Source organism: Oryx dammah, unplaced genomic scaffold (assembly GCF_014754425.2).
Source record: "Oryx dammah isolate SB20612 unplaced genomic scaffold, SCBI_Odam_1.1 HiC_scaffold_11229, whole genome shotgun sequence".
Lineage (NCBI taxonomy): Eukaryota > Metazoa > Chordata > Mammalia > Artiodactyla > Bovidae > Oryx > Oryx dammah.
Genome location: NW_024080622.1, coordinates 1,287,430 through 1,303,126, shown reverse-complemented (window position 1 = coordinate 1,303,126; position 15,697 = coordinate 1,287,430). Strand labels below are relative to the sequence as shown.

At 34.1% G+C, this 15,697-nt stretch overlaps 1 protein-coding gene across 3 annotated transcripts in view; it reads left to right on the top strand.

Moving 5' to 3' along the window:
* The window catches only part of LOC120861141 (endoplasmic reticulum-Golgi intermediate compartment protein 2), a 43,604-nt gene extending 29,134 nt beyond the window's left edge, over positions 1-14,470 (top strand). For 2 of the 3 annotated variants that reach the window (XM_040236777.1, XM_040236778.1), the window contains 5 exons: positions 792-890; positions 6,285-6,382; positions 9,640-9,802; positions 12,472-12,554; positions 12,716-13,986. In XM_040236777.1, the coding sequence (XP_040092711.1) occupies positions 792-890; positions 6,285-6,382; positions 9,640-9,802; positions 12,472-12,554; positions 12,716-12,778 (506 nt within the window). In that variant the 3' untranslated portion in view covers positions 12,779-13,986. Of the gene's footprint in view, positions 1-791; positions 891-6,284; positions 6,383-9,639; positions 9,803-12,471; positions 12,555-12,715 lie in introns of all 3 variants that reach the window. The other variant, XM_040236776.1, reaches the window with a different exon arrangement.
* The last annotated feature ends 1,227 nt before the right edge of the window (positions 14,471-15,697 follow it).

Genomic DNA, 15,697 nt, shown 5'->3' with positions numbered 1-15,697 from the left:
ACAAGGTAGGGCTTTGAAAGTGGCCTGCTCTGAAAGAAGATAGCTATAATAAATAAATGAGAAAATAAATGATTGAACTTAATGCCTAATCTATTTTTTCTTGTCTTTAAGCTACCTATTTAATCATAGCTCTATTTAGTCATAATTCTATTTAGTCTATTTAGTCATAGCTCATAAGTTGCTAAGGTTAGGGGAAGAGCCTTAGTGTCCTTTTTATCACTTAGTACACATTTCTGTTAATTTTTATAATAATGAAGAGAATATATTTGAAGTTTCCATATGTAAATTTGAATAGGGACATTTACACACAGATATAAAGTATTCAAGTTAGTTTCATGTAATGGTTATCATAAAATTTAGTTTTTAAACTCTGTTGGAGAATAAAAACAAGTAATAAATTCCATAAAAAACAAATTTGGTCACATTTAGCAATGATGTGTATTAAAAATATATCTGATCAGTTTCACGGACATCACCCCAGTTCTAACAGCACAATCCTGTTTCTATATGATGATTTGGACTAGAAAAGAATTATTTTTTTTGTTATCAGAATTAGATGTTGTATTATTTCTTAGATATTAATTTGTATAAATTATGAAATTTGCAATACAGTGTTCCTATGTATTCTTATACATTTTTCTCAGAATAATGTGGTTTTAAATACAGTATTTTCATGCCACCAGATTTTAGATACTTTCATTTGAGAATAGACAAGAATGTGAACTAGTCTGTAACATAGTTTTAAATAATTTAATGTCTCTACTTAATAGTTTTATTCTTTTGCTTCTTAGCTTACAACTTTTCTCACAGAATAGATCATTTGTCTTTTGGAGAACTTGTTCCAGGAATTATTAATCCTTTAGATGGAACTGAAAAAATTGCATTAGATCGTAAGTATTTAAAAATTACTGTTGGAATTTGCATGTAGGCAAATTGTTGTTGTAACTTTGATAAAAGATTTTAATTAATTCTTTTCCTACCCCCCTTGTAACAGATAAACAAATCTTTTAAGTGGTTTAAATGGTTGATAATCATTAAGTGACAATGTTTTGTGGAGAGAATGTCCTAGTAGTGGATGAATTTGAATGTTAAAGAATGTACCGTGAAACAGAATAAGGAATTAGTCAAAAGCAAGCAGGACAAGGAGTAGAATTTAAAAGCTCTTCAAATATATGAAAGGTTAATGTAAGAGGGTATAACTGCTTTTCCATATTCAACAAAGAAAGAATAAAATAAAATTTGAACATTATAAGAAGAATTTTTTTCTTTTTATAGATTCAAAGTTATAAAATGCATGCTATACTTACCGTATCAGAAACCTCTCTGGAGAAGTTTACAAACATCAGAAACCTAGAGTTTTTCTAGAATGGTTTGTTGTTAATACAGAAGTAGTACAGATATCTTTTATAACTGTTTTAACTGTTCCATTTAAAACTGTAGCTTAACCAAATATAAATGGATTGTTTTCTTAAATTTTGTAGCAAGTTATATTTCCTCATATTTCCTGAAGATTTTTGGTTGCTTTTCTTCTTAAATACTCATATTGTATGACATACCTTGAGGTCTTCTAAAGCTTCCTATGCTTTCCTTTTGCAAACAAAGTCTAGTCTCTACAAAACTAATTAAGGATTTTATTTGTTTTAATTCAAATAGATTTATTAATATACAGTATTTTACTCTGTTAGCACAGTGTTGTAGTCAGATACATTAAAGATGCTTTATTTAGAATATTCACATTCATGAATATTTGATGTTTCTGTTTGGGAATGTTTCACTTAAGGAAACTTGAAACATGTGAGTAGAAACATTCTGAGAACCTTTATTCTCTGTAATCTCATGTTAAGTATATGTTCATTCCACACTGAAATACATTAAATATTACCAGAGGTGCTCATTTGAAACATGTTGGTTAGTACTTTGTTTCAGGATCCTAAAATGAACTATAAATTTTTATAAAGAAGCAGATTTAAATATGAACAGATTAATTTTCGAAAGACTCTTGAAGTTCACTTGTTCCTAAATTCAGGGAGACTAAGGTGTTTAGAGTTATTTTGTAAAATGCCATGAGATGAATGTCGGCAGGTTTTCGAATCTTTAAAGCAGGTATGCTCTTCTCCTGCCTAATATATATTCTGTTGGGCCTCTTTTTCAAAAAAGAAAAAAAAAAATTCAGCATCACAGATCCAGTGGGTTCAGGTAACTGCCCCCTCTGATGTAGCAGTTTTCAAGGGATTACTTAGCAGTGACATCTTTAATGCTGTGCCAATTTGGACTGTAAATCTTGCAACAAAATCTTATGCAACAGCATTTTCTGCCTTTCCTGGTTATTAAGTTATCTAGCAATCTTATATATTAGACAAATAGTCCGTAGCTTAGAAAGCTCTGGCGTTTCTTTGACCCTCATGGGTTATTATTCATTGTGTTGGTACTTCACTCCTCATGGTATGAGATTTCGTTTGTCTTTCCTTTTTTCCTGCAAGTCTTAATTTTCCCACACGTGTACAGCATTGGGTGTAACCTCACCACTCTCAATTTCATCTTTTTTCATAAATACTTAACATTTGAACACCTTCTATCATTTTTACGTTGCTATTTTTATCATATAATAGAGTTATAAAACATCTAAAAAAATAAGCACAGATTGAGCAGTTCACTTCATATCAAAAAACGACTCAAAGGATGAAAGCTCAGCTGACAAGCCAGTTATTGGTGGTAGACAAAGTTGACACCCTCTTGCTCTAATATTATCTGTGATAATATTTAGGATTTAAATTGAAGTTGTTAATAGAAAACTGGTAAAAACTGTTTGTGTTTTTGAAACTGATAGTGGTACAAACATTAGGTGAAATAAGTGGTGAGGTTGAAAAAGGCTTTGGTTTATTTTGTCAGAAACTTGTCTAATGTTAGTGCTAAACAGACCATTACTCTTACTTCTCCCTTCTATTTATAGTTTTACCTTTCCTTCTTCTGTTCTGAATTATGCTGAGAATAGAGACTGAAAAATTGAATTGATGGAAATAAAAATTTATTCATGCTGAGCAAAAGAAGCAAGACACGCCAAAGTACATACATATACTACTATTCATATGAAATTCTGGAATAGGCAGAACTAGTGTGTAACAGTAGAAGGTAGATTAGTGGTTGGCCTAGGCCAGATATGGAGGGGATGGACTGAAAGGGATTCAAAGGAACTTTCAGTTCAGTTCAGTTCAGTCGCTCAGTCATGTCCGACTCTTTGCAACCCCATGAATCGCAGCACGCCAGGCCTCCCTGTCCATCACCAACTCCCGGAGTTCACTCAGATTCACGTCCATCGAGTCCGTGATGCCATCCAGCCATCTCATCCTCGGTCGTCCCCTTCTCCTCCTGCCCCCAGTCCCTCCCAGCATCAGTTTTTTCCAGTGAGGCACCTCTTTGCATGAAGTGGCCAAAGTACTGGACTTTCAGCTTTAGCATCATTCCTTCCAAAGAAATCCCAGGGCTGATCTCCTTCAGAATGGACTGGTTGGATCTCCTTGCAGTCCAAGGGACTCTCAAGAGTCTTCTCCAACACCACAGTTCAAAAGCATCAATTCTTCGGCGCTCAGCCTTCTTCACAGTCCAACTCACATCCATACATGACCACTGGAAAAACCATAGCCTTGACTAGACGGACCTTTGTTGGCAAAGTAATGTCTCTGCTTTTGAATATGCTATCTAGGTTGGTTATAATTTTCCTTCTAAGGAGTAAGCGTCTTTTAATTTCATGGCTGCAATTACCATCTGCAGTCATTTTGGAGCCCCCAAAATTAAAGTCTGACATTGTTTCCACTGTTTCCCCATCTATTTCCCATGAAGTGACAGGACTGGATGCCATGATCTTCGTTTTCTGGATGTTGAGCTTTAAGCCAACTTTTTCACTCTCCTCTTTCACTTTCATTAAGAGGCTTTTTAGTTCCTCTTCACTTTCTGCCATAAGGGTGGTGTCATCTGCATATCTGAGGTTATTGATATTTCTCCCGGCAATCTTGATTCCAGCTTGTGCTTCTTCCAGTCCAGCGTTTCTCATGATGTATTCTGCATCTAAGTTAAATAAGCAGGGTGACAATATACAGCCTTGACGTACTCCTTTTCATATTTGGAAACAGTCTGTTGTTCCATGTCCAGTTCTAACTGTTGCTTCCTGACCTGCATACAGGTTTCTCAAGAGGCAGGTTAGGTGGTCCGGTATTCCCATGTCTTTCAGAATTTTCCACAGTTTCTTGTGATCCTCACAGTCAAAGGCTTTGGCATAGTCAATAAAGCAGAAATAGATGTTTTTCTGAAACTCTCTTGCTTTTTTGATGATCCAGCAGACGTTGGCAATTTGATCTCTGGTTCCTCTGCCTTTTCTAAAACCAGCTTGAACATTTGGAAGTTCGCGGTTCAGGTATTGCTGAAGCCTGGCTTGGAGAATTTTGAGCATTACTTTACTAGCCTGTGAGATGAGTGCAATTATGCGGTAGTTTGAGCATTCTTTGGTATTGCTTTTCTTTGGGATTGGAATGAAAACTGACCTTTTCTAGTCCTGTGGTCACTGCTGAGTTTTCCAAATTTGCTGACATATTGAGTGCAGCACTTTCCCAGCATCATATTTCAGGATTTGAAATAGCTCAACTGGAATGCCATCACCTCCACTAGCTTTGTTTGTAGTTTTGCTTCCTAAGGCCCACTTGACTTCACATTCCAGGATGTCTGGCTCTAGGTGAGTGATCACACCATCGTGAATATCTTGGTCGTGAAGATCTTTTTTGTACAGTTCTTCTGTGTATTCTTTCCACCTCTTTTTACTATCTTCTGCTTCTGTTAGGTCCATAGCATTTCTGTACTTTATTGAGCCCATCTTTGCATGAAATGTTCCTTGGTATCTCTAGTTTTCTTGAAGAGATCTCTAGTCTTTCCCATTCTGTTGTTTTCCTCTATTTCTTTGCATTGATTGCTGAGGCAGCTTTCTTATCTCTCTATGCTATTCTTTGGAACTCTGCATTCAGATGCTTATATCTTTCCTTTTCTCCTTTGCTTTTCGCTTCTCTTCTTTGGGGGATGATTAAAATGTTTTATTCATGTACACAATTTTCATAGACAATTATTACCATATGACGTGAAGTATGTCACAAACATAGTGAGGCCCTATCACTTACCTAGCTGAAATTACAGATAACGTATATCTAGTTCTGGAGAAGGCAATGGCAAGCCACTCAAGTACTCAATCCCAGGGATGGAGGAGTCTGGTAGGCTGCAGTCCATGGGGTCATGAAGAGTCAGACACGACTGAACGACTTCACTTTCACTTTTCACTTTCATGCATTGGAGAAGGAAATGGGAACCCACTGTGGTTTTCTTGCCTGGAGAATCCCAGGGACAGCAGAGCGTGGTTGGGCTGCCGTCTGTGGGGTCGCACAAAGTTGGACACGACTGAAGTGACTTAGCAGCAGCAGCATATCTAGTTCTAAATTTTCTAGAGTGTAAGATCTAGAGAATTAACATGCTTTTTATTATGTGATTGTTTAAAATCAGTAATTAGTAATATAATGCTTTTCTGACATATTAAACCTAGAACAGCCTAATGACTATATAATTATAATCCCTTTAATTACGTAGTGACTCCAGGCCATCATTGAGTGATTTCTTTTTTTTCCTGCTATCGTATTGATTCTTTGTATTTATCCAAAGACTACCTTTTGATTCATTTGCCTGAGTGGTACATGCTTAGTCACTCAGTCATGTCAGAGTCCGTGTGACCCCATGGACTGTAGCCCACCAGGCTCCTCTGTCCATGAAACTTTCCAGGCAAGAATACTGAAGTGGGTTGCCATTTTCTACTCCAGTTTGGTTTATTCATCCAATGGGTAATTCAATTTTGGTTTATTTTTTTATCTTAATCTCATGGTGGTTATATACTCTTATAACTTTATTTTTATTAGTTTCTGTACTATAAAGAACTGCTTTTTTATTTTCCATATTTTATAAAAGGATGCTAATGACTGTAAAGGATATCTAATGAGGTCACTAGCTCATCTATTTTTTTGACATCTTCTAATAGATATGTGTGTGTGTGACTTTTATGCTTACTGAGAACTTACTTGTTTTATCAAGTGTGAATTATTGCTTTCATTGATTGTTTTATAATACTTTTTTTGTTAGACGCTGTTATAAATAGCATTAAATCTCAGATTAGATGTGTTTAATAGAAGAATGATATATTTGGAAGCAGTTTCATTGCTAATGGATTGATGGAAAAAACTACATTTTTGTTTTAATTCTAGACAACCAGATGTTTCAATATTTTATTACAATTGTGCCAACAAAATTACATACATATAAAATTTCAGCAGACACCCATCAGTTTGCCGTGACAGAAAGGGTAAGTTGAATTCAACTGGTAAAATTATTTTTTAAATCTTGTATCACTACACAAATATATTTAAAAGTTTGTATCATGTACATTGTTATTAGATGTTCATAGGACATTTAGAAAAACTGACAAAAAGAAAAATTTCAAATTTCAAAAATTTAAATTTCATATTTCACAAAACATTAAATTTCAATAAAGTTCAAAAGCATTAAATTTCAAAAAGTAGAATTCTTTTTTTAACACATATTATTTTTGAAATTATTTTCCATTCTAGGTTTAAAATGAATTTTTAAAGCATTTATAGTTCTGCTACAAAATTAAGTTGAAGTATCAGGTAATCCCTCCCTCATTTAAGATTTGGAATCCATTGATTGACCTTTATTTTAAGCAAATAAAATAACAGAAATGGGTACTAAATATATGTTTTAGAAGAAGAAGTAGATTTTTAAAATCTAGAATGTTTTCTGTCAATTAATAAAAAATTGTTAAACTATGATATTAATTATTTTACTCTTAATATCTTAATTTTTAATGTTTTCCTATGTATTGGTATAAGCAGGTTTTTATCTGCCAACAGATTTTCTAATTTCACTATTAGTTTTTAATTAATGCACCTATCCTGCACCATGCATGGTTATTGTGACTCACATAGCAGGTTTAGAGGGTTTTCCTTCTTAAATTAGGGCTTTGTATTCATCTATTAATAATTGAGAGGAAAAACGTTCTGTAACCTTAGGGTAGAGTGGCTCTATAAATAAATATTGACAGTGAGGAGCAGAGTTTTAGAATTGGATAGTCTAACAGATTTCTCATCTACTCTGGGACCATATTTTCTTTCTTTCCTTCTCTTTTTTCTTCTTTTGTTTATTTTTTTAAGTTATATTTACTTATTGTGTTCAAATATGGTGAATATTCAAATACTAGTATCCAGAAAAATTCCAAAATTTAAGTGCTTTTAAAAATTTGCTTTCCTCCGTATGAGATTTTCCTTTGATAATCTTATGACTTATGTTGATTATGAGCTCGATAACTATAGAATTTTCTTTATTCTTAGGAATCTTAAGTACTAAAGTTTTTATGGATGTAGTATCATGTGTTTATGACTTTTCAAATGGTTCAGAAGGGAAAAATAAAGTGTGTGTGTGTGTGTGTATATATATATATATATACATATATATATATAAAACTATGTTTGTGTGTACACAGAGAGAGAAACTAGCTACAGTGTAAGTATACATTGTGCTTGCTTTTCTGTATGGCTGGGGAGATATCATTTCTCACTAAGGTTGGCAACACTGGAAGGTCAGGCAGTCTACACAGTGACAAGACTTTGGGGAAAATGAGTGATATACATTGCTAAGAAAGTGTAAAATAGCATAATAGCCTGGAAGGGAGTTAGGCAATATCTGGAAAATGATGTATGCTTTTACCCTTTGACACAGCAATCCTACTTCTATAAATTGAATCCAAAGATAAAAGAATAGAAGTGATGTGTGTATGAGGCTATTAGTTGTGTTATTTGTAATTGCAGAGACTGGAAACAACCCACATGGTACATCCACACATGGGGGAGCATGCAACTTTAAAAAGAGAGAGAGAAAAAGATGCCTGTTTACTGATATAAAATTATCTCCAGGATATATTTTTTTTAATAAAAGTACAAAGAAAAATAGAATCCCAGAGCATTTGGTCTTTGTGGGGTGTGTTTGTACTGATAGGGTAACTACAATAGTTGCGTTTCACTGTCAGAAAAAGTAACTGAAGTTGGCAGAATGGATGGATGATAAGAAGGTCAACACTGACCTTCATTGGTATTGGACCAAAAGCGAACCATTATGAGTCTTTTGTTATGTAGACACCGTGATCCCTGAAACAACATCTACTCATATAGATGGCGACAGTGTATATATTATTTTGGCATTATATTTAACTTATCAGAACTCTTAAGATGAAATCATTTTATATTGGAAACTTGATCAGTGGCTTTTAAGGAAGCTTGTAAGGAATAAGCTTATAACAATAGTTCTGTTGTGCTAACAGGCAAAGAGATTTTGTAGTGCCCACATGAGTTGCTATAATTTTCCTCGCTATATGTCTTCCTGAACCTTGTAGTTTAGTTACAACGTAGTAGAAACAGGTAAGACTTGACACAAAAGTCGTAACAAGGTGCTGGGTATCATAGCTGTTTCATGCTGTGATGTTGTTGTTCAGTTGCTCAGTCGTGTCTGACTCTTTGCCACCCCATGGTCTGCAGCATGCCAGGCTTCCCTGTCCTTCACCATCTCCTGGAGCCTGCTCAAACTCATGTCCATTGATTCGGTCCTCTGTCATCCTGTTCTGTGTTCAGTCTTGCACAGCATTAGGGTCTTTTTTGATGAGTCAGCTCTTTGCATCAGGTGGCCAAAGTATTGGAGCTTGAGCTTCAGCATCAGTCCTTCCAATGAATATTCAGTACTGATTTCCTTTAGGATTGGCTGCTTTTGAACTGTGGTGTTTGAGAAGACTCTTGAGAGTCCCTTGGAATGCTATGATAGAAATGTATTAGAAGTTTGCAAGCTTGATTTTTGAAATATAACCAGGATGAAACAAAACATTATTTTCTCACTCAATGTGCACACTATGGTAGGTTTGTAAATTTAGTTACACTCCTTTCAAGAAAAAAATTTCATTTAAAAACTGAACCAGTAGTCAGTCTTTCAAATTAATGCATTCTTTCTTCCTGTACTATATCTCATATGGTTTAAAATGAACAACAGAAAGTGAAATTGTTTTTTAATTTTTTCAAATGACAGGAAGTAAGTATAATTATTTTGTAAATTCTTAGCAAAGAAATATTACAAAAAAGTATGTTAAAATAGGAATGTATTGGGTTGGCTAAAAAGTTCATTTGGGTTTTTCCTTATGATGCGACAGAAAAACCCAAACGAACTTCTTGGGCAATGTTATGGTTTTCAATGATTTGGCCAATGAAGAATGTGCCATATAGTTTTAAAGTCTTGGGTTAATAGAAACCTTGTATGTAAAGTGATTTTTTTGAGAAAATAGGAAAGAATGATTACAGTTCTTTTGATTGCTTCAAAAGCCAGCCATACAAAGAATACATAATAGAGAACTTGATCTAGCAGGACAATTCATGAAGAGATTTGGATGTAGTTCTTGTTCAGGAGGGCTGGAGGGCTTCCTGTTGACTGTATGCAAGTAGCCTAATGACGTGAATCCTGTTGTGTCTTCCTTCTCTCTTTCCCCTTCCTTTTGCCTTCCTTTAGGAACGCGTTATTAACCATGCTGCGGGTAGCCATGGAGTCTCTGGGATTTTTATGAAATATGATCTCAGCTCTCTTATGGTGACAGTTACCGAAGAGCATATGCCTTTCTGGCAGTTTTTTGTAAGACTTTGTGGTATTGTTGGAGGAATCTTTTCAACAACAGGTTAAGATTCATTCCTGTTTTTTTTTTTTTTTTTGGTCTAATTTCTAAAAGTATTGCTCATACTCAGTCAAGATACTTCTACTCAAAAGGGGCAAGAAATGTATACATTTTCATATTTTGATGTTTAAAGAACTTTTTCTTTAAGATTTAATTTCAGATGTCACAGATTGTATTGATTAAGTGTTACACTTAAGCTCACTGCATTCAGTGACTTAAGGGAGATGATTTAGTGTGGTTGGGCTTCCCAGGTGGCACTAGAGGTAAAGAACCTGCCTGCCAAGGCAGGAGATGGGAGAGATGTGGGTACGTTTCCTGGGTCAGGAAGATCACCTCAAGGAGGAAATGGAAACTTATTCCATTATTCTTGCCTGGAGACTCCCATGAACAGAGGAGCTTGGTGGGCTATAGCCCATAGGGTCACGAAGAGTCAGACACAATTGAAGGGACTACACACAGAGTGTGCTAGAGAGAGCCTATTGAACTCAAGTTGTGTCATTTACATGGTGGTAGCTCTGTGTCAGTCACCTACATTTTCTAAAATGTTCTCTCTATAAAAATGGGAATAATAATATCTAACTTGCAAGTGTGTTGTAGGATTAGATGAGAACATGCCTGGAAACAGTAGATAGTTTGAACATAAATTTTCTTTTTCAATTAAGGTATTTTCAACAGTAAAGGATGCAAAATTATATTTTATGATACATTGTACTATGAAATATGTACAGCCAAATTCTGTGAGTTCTGATCATTTTGCTTTAAGGTTATGGGATTTTCTCAAAGGTAACTTGAAAGGAAAAAGAAGTGCTATATTGTGAAAGTTAAAGTGTTAGTCACTCAGTCATGTCCCACTCTTTGAGACCCCATGCACTGTAGCCTGTCAGGCTCCTCTGTCCATGGAATTCTCCAGGCAGAAATACTGGAGTGGGTAGCCATTCCTTTTGCAGAATTGTAGCTGTGAAAATTTGAGTGTTAAATATAGAAAGAAAAATAAAATAGAAAGGATAAAGGAAATATTAGGTTGGTGCAAAAGTAGCTGTGGTTTTTACATTGTTGAAATTTGCCATTTGATATTAGAATACATTCTAAATAAATGTGCTCACGTATACATCATTTTAATGTGCATTTCTCGCTTTATGTTTTTGGCTAATGACTTATTACTTGCTGTTTATTTTATATTTATTTAGACTATGGAAATGATGTTAGACAAAAAGCAAATTTAAGCGATTTTCTTATTTGAGTTCAAAATGGGTTGTAAAGCAGCCAAGACAACTTGCAATATCAACAGTGCACTTGGCCCAGAAACTGCTAATGAATATACAGTGCAATGATGCTTCAGGAAGTTTTGCAAAGGAGACGAGAGCCTTGAAGATGAGGAGTGTAGTGGCAGGCCATTGGAAGTTGACAGCTTCAATTAAGAGCCATCATTGAAGCTGATCCTCTTAGAACTACAGAAGTTGCAGAGGAGCTTATCGTCAACCATTCTATGGTCATTTGCACTTGAAGCAATTTGGAAAGGTGAAAAGCTTGATTTAAGTGGCTGCCTATGAGCTGACTGAAAATCAAAAAATTCATTTTGAAGTGTCTTCTCTTTTTCTGTGCAACAACAAGCCATTTCTCAATCAGATTGTGACATGCAACAAAAAGTGGGCTGTATATGACATCCAGAGATGACCAACTCAGAAGCTCCAAAGCACTTCCCAAAGCTAAACTTGCACCAGAAAAGGGGTCACGGTCATGGTTTGGTGGTCTGCCACCCATCTAATCCTCTGTAGGCGAAATCATTACATCTGAGGAGTATGCTCAGCAAATCAATTGGAAGCACTGAAAGGTGCAGCACCTCCAGCTGACACTGGTCAACAAAAAGGCCCAATTCTTCTCTATAACAATGCCCGACTGCAGGTTGCACAACCAACGTTTCAAAAGTTGAACAAATTGGGGTATGAAGTTTTGCCTCATTTGTTGTATTCACCTGACTTCTCACCAACTGACTACCACTTCTTCAAGCATCTTGACCACTTCTTGCAGGGAAAATGCTTCCAAAACAGCAGGAGGAGGCAGAAGATACTTTCCAAGACTTCATTGAATCCCAAAGCATGGATTTTTATGCTACAGGAATAAGCAAACTTACTTCTCATTGGCAACAATGTATTGATTCTAATTGTTCCTATTTTGATTAAAAAAAGTGTTTGAGCCTGGTTATAATGATTTAAAATGCAGTCTGAAACTGCAGTTACTTTTGTACCAACCTAAATAGTTCCTTTTTTATGCTAACTTCTGTTTAATATTACATGGAGTTTATAGTTTCAATTATATTTTTTAAATGAATGAATAGCTTTTTTATGAAAGTTTTGGTTACTGCTTTATTTACAATAGAGTCATTTAAATTTGTGGTGGTGTAAGATATATTAAGCACCTTTGAAAAGATAGCTTTGTCAAGGTCATGAATTATGTGGCCTTCTGATTTTGAAAAGAAGTTCACTTATTTTAAAATCCAGTTGTCTTGATATTTTTAACTGTGGATGTCAATAAAGCAAACTGTTTCCTTCCTTAACCTATTCCATTGTAATTAGTTGAGTTTTTTATTCTTACTCACAAATTTAGGAAGTAAATAACATAGGAAGAAATTTCATTAAAAGCATAATTTGATTAAAAACATTTTGTTGTTACAGGCATGTTACATGGAATTGGCAAATTTATAGTTGAAATAATTTACTGTCGTTTCAGACTTGGAGCCTACAAACCTGTCAATTCTGTAAGTGATACAGTGATGTCCACCCTAAGTCATAGTATCATTGTTAAATCTAAATATTAGCTCTTGGTGCCTAAAAGAAATTGCCCCAAATAAACCATTATGTTTAGAGGAAATAGTGTTAGAAATAAAGCTCATACTTTGATCTTTTTGTTCCTCCCTAGGTTCCCTTTGAAGATGGCCACACGGACAACCATGTACCTCTTTTAGAAAATAATACACATTAACATCTCCCAAGTAAAGGAAAAGAACTTTTTGCCTGAGACATAAAACCTTTTTTAATAATAAAATATTGTGCAATATATTCAAAGAAAAGAAAATATGAATGAAAAACAGAAATCACACCTAGGGACAAAAAAAAAAAAAAACAACCCAAACTGAAATCCTATATGTTCCGTGTCTGTTACAAATGTTCTAGAAGAAATTATGCAGCTAATCTATAATCATTGAATAAGCCCAGCTGGAGTATTGCTTTGAACATGACCCCTTCTGATATTTTCATAGCAGATGGGCAGTATTGAAATCAGACCTTGCTTCTTGATGACAAAGAGCCTAAAGGAAGAAGTCAAACCACATCTAAAGAAAATGGCATTGATAAGTGCAAATGTTTTCATCTCTTTGTGTTTTTTAAAGATATGATGTCAGAATAAAATATGTAAAACATATGGAAAACTAGTGTAGACTTTAAAAAGTGTGGTCAGGTCACATTGTTAATAAAGGAAAAGGCGAGGCCCCTATGTTATAGCCATATTACTGTTAAGCCATAATGACAAGACCATTTATCCAATTTTGGGTCTTAGGGTGGTAACTGCTTTTCTTTAAACTTTGGCTATTGACATTTCTGATTATTCAAGGCAAGGTTGTGAAAGACTAAGGTAAATACTTAGAAGGGCAGATGCTGTAATATGTAACAGAGGTAGATACTGTAATATGTAACAGGTATCATTCACAAATTGTATAGTGGGCACGTATGCAGGGAGAAGAAAGCACAAGTTTAAAAAAGATGCTAAATTTCCTAATCTGATCCTTATTTCTTGTTATCGTTTGGGAACAGGGGGTGAGTAATAAAAAGATCCACTGCTAATGATGGAAATAATCAGTTTGTAAAATATTAAGAGGAAAAGTAGTGTTTTTTATGTGTTGTGGTAGTGGGCAACAGGGTAACTTAAAAATAGTATAAGGCAAATATTTAAGTAAGACAAAATAATGTCAGAACTGAGAGATTATCATATTAAACAGTGTCATATTAAACATAATAGTAAATGTTTATCATATTAAACACTTAAACTGTAAAACTGTATTATGAAAAAACTATCTGCATTCAGAGTGTCCTGAATGTGATTGATTCTGTATTAGATTGTGTTGGTCTAGATTGCTTACTATTTAAGGATTAATTTTAAATTTCTAGACTATAAAAGATTTTAAAAAGAGGGGTATATCACTCAGGTGCTGTTAAAACCTAAATTTGGAATATGTGTGCCAACATAATTTTTCCTTTTGTAATGCTTAATAATGACAGTAGAAGAATCATCAACCAGTTCCTCATGGTTTAAGTCTTTTAGGGAAATGGGGAAACAAAAATTCCAGGTAAGTAACAAGACCAAGACTAAAAAACAAGATTTTAAATGGTTTTTAGAGAATAGGACACCACAAGTTAGAGTTTTTCAAATTCCTTTCTGTTAAAAAGTAAAAGAAAAAAATGTCCTGTTGAAAGCAGTTGGGGCAGATAATGGAAAGAAGAAGAAATACTGATAAAACTACTTTATAGTAAAGCTTATATAAGAATGCTATTTTGCAAATAATAAGTAAGAGAAGCATCATTGTTTAAAATATACAGTTAATATGATTAAGAGCCATTAAGTTAACTGACTAATATAAGTGACAGGTTTATGCTTTGAAAGATTTTTGAATTCAGAAAATTCCAAATAATGAATGGCCTTCTCATTATTTAGAAATTTCTGATTTCTTCAGATGTTATTTCCAGTGAAGGTAGACTAGGAAAAGGAATTTTTAATTAGAATTAGAATTTTAGCTATTTTAGACTGAATGTTGGTTCTGTGAATCTGCTTGTCAGAAAATTCAATTAAGTTTCAGGGTTATTTTAATAGGAAAAACTATTGATTTAGAATTATTTTATCTCAATTAGGATTATAAAAGTTGAGTATCTTTAAGAAGGATTTTAAAAATTATTTTGGTACTTAAATATGATTTTTACTTGTTACCGTTTTGTTTTCCAAATACCACATTAAAATTGTAATAGTATTAATCTGTCCCATTAAAACTGAGTATAAAAGGAATTTCTCTGAAGCAAAATCCTACTTTGCCATTGATTTCCATTTTAAAAGTTATGAAAGGTTTTCACCTGAAACCCCTTGAATAGTCAGGGTCAGATTTGGGGCAATCAAAGTATTAAGATTCTGACCAGCCCTTTGTATGATGAGTGATGAGGTACATTTGTATATTAGGATTTAGTAGCAGTTTTTGACCTCACCAAGTGTTTCTTTTCCGTGGCAGAGAACACCGTCCTGGCCTGTCTATCTATTGGCATGTACCTGGGGATGCCTCTAGTAGGATACCCAAGTTTATTACTCAATTTTTTATTTTATTAGGGCATTCATAGTATCTATGTGTATATATTCCATCCTAAATATTTTGAGATCTGGAATTATGTGAAATGAGTTTTCTTTTTCATCTGTGTTTGCATACATTAGCCTATAAAAAGATGAAGTGTTTAAATGAAAAAGATGAATAATTGTCTGCTACAGTATTTGTACACTTCAGACTACCTCTTGGGAAAAGCTTAACTTAGAATACACATTTTTTAATTCCTGACTTAGATGATTAATATGCTTTTCTCATATACATTTTATGATATAAAGCACTGAATTTTTGTAATAAAACTTTACTAATGACAAAGTTTATAATCTTTAATACAAGCTTTGGGATTCATAAAGGAATGACTAAGATTTACTTCTTTTAATGATATAAAGGACACATGTTGTGCATTGTCTTTTTATGTCTTAGGTTAGTAATTCAGGTACCAAAAATTAAATGTACATGCAGCTCCTTTGTTTCACAATTTAAAACCTTTAAAGTTAAGTTTGAGATGTGTATACTTTTTAAATTACTTAACCTGAGCCTTAGGA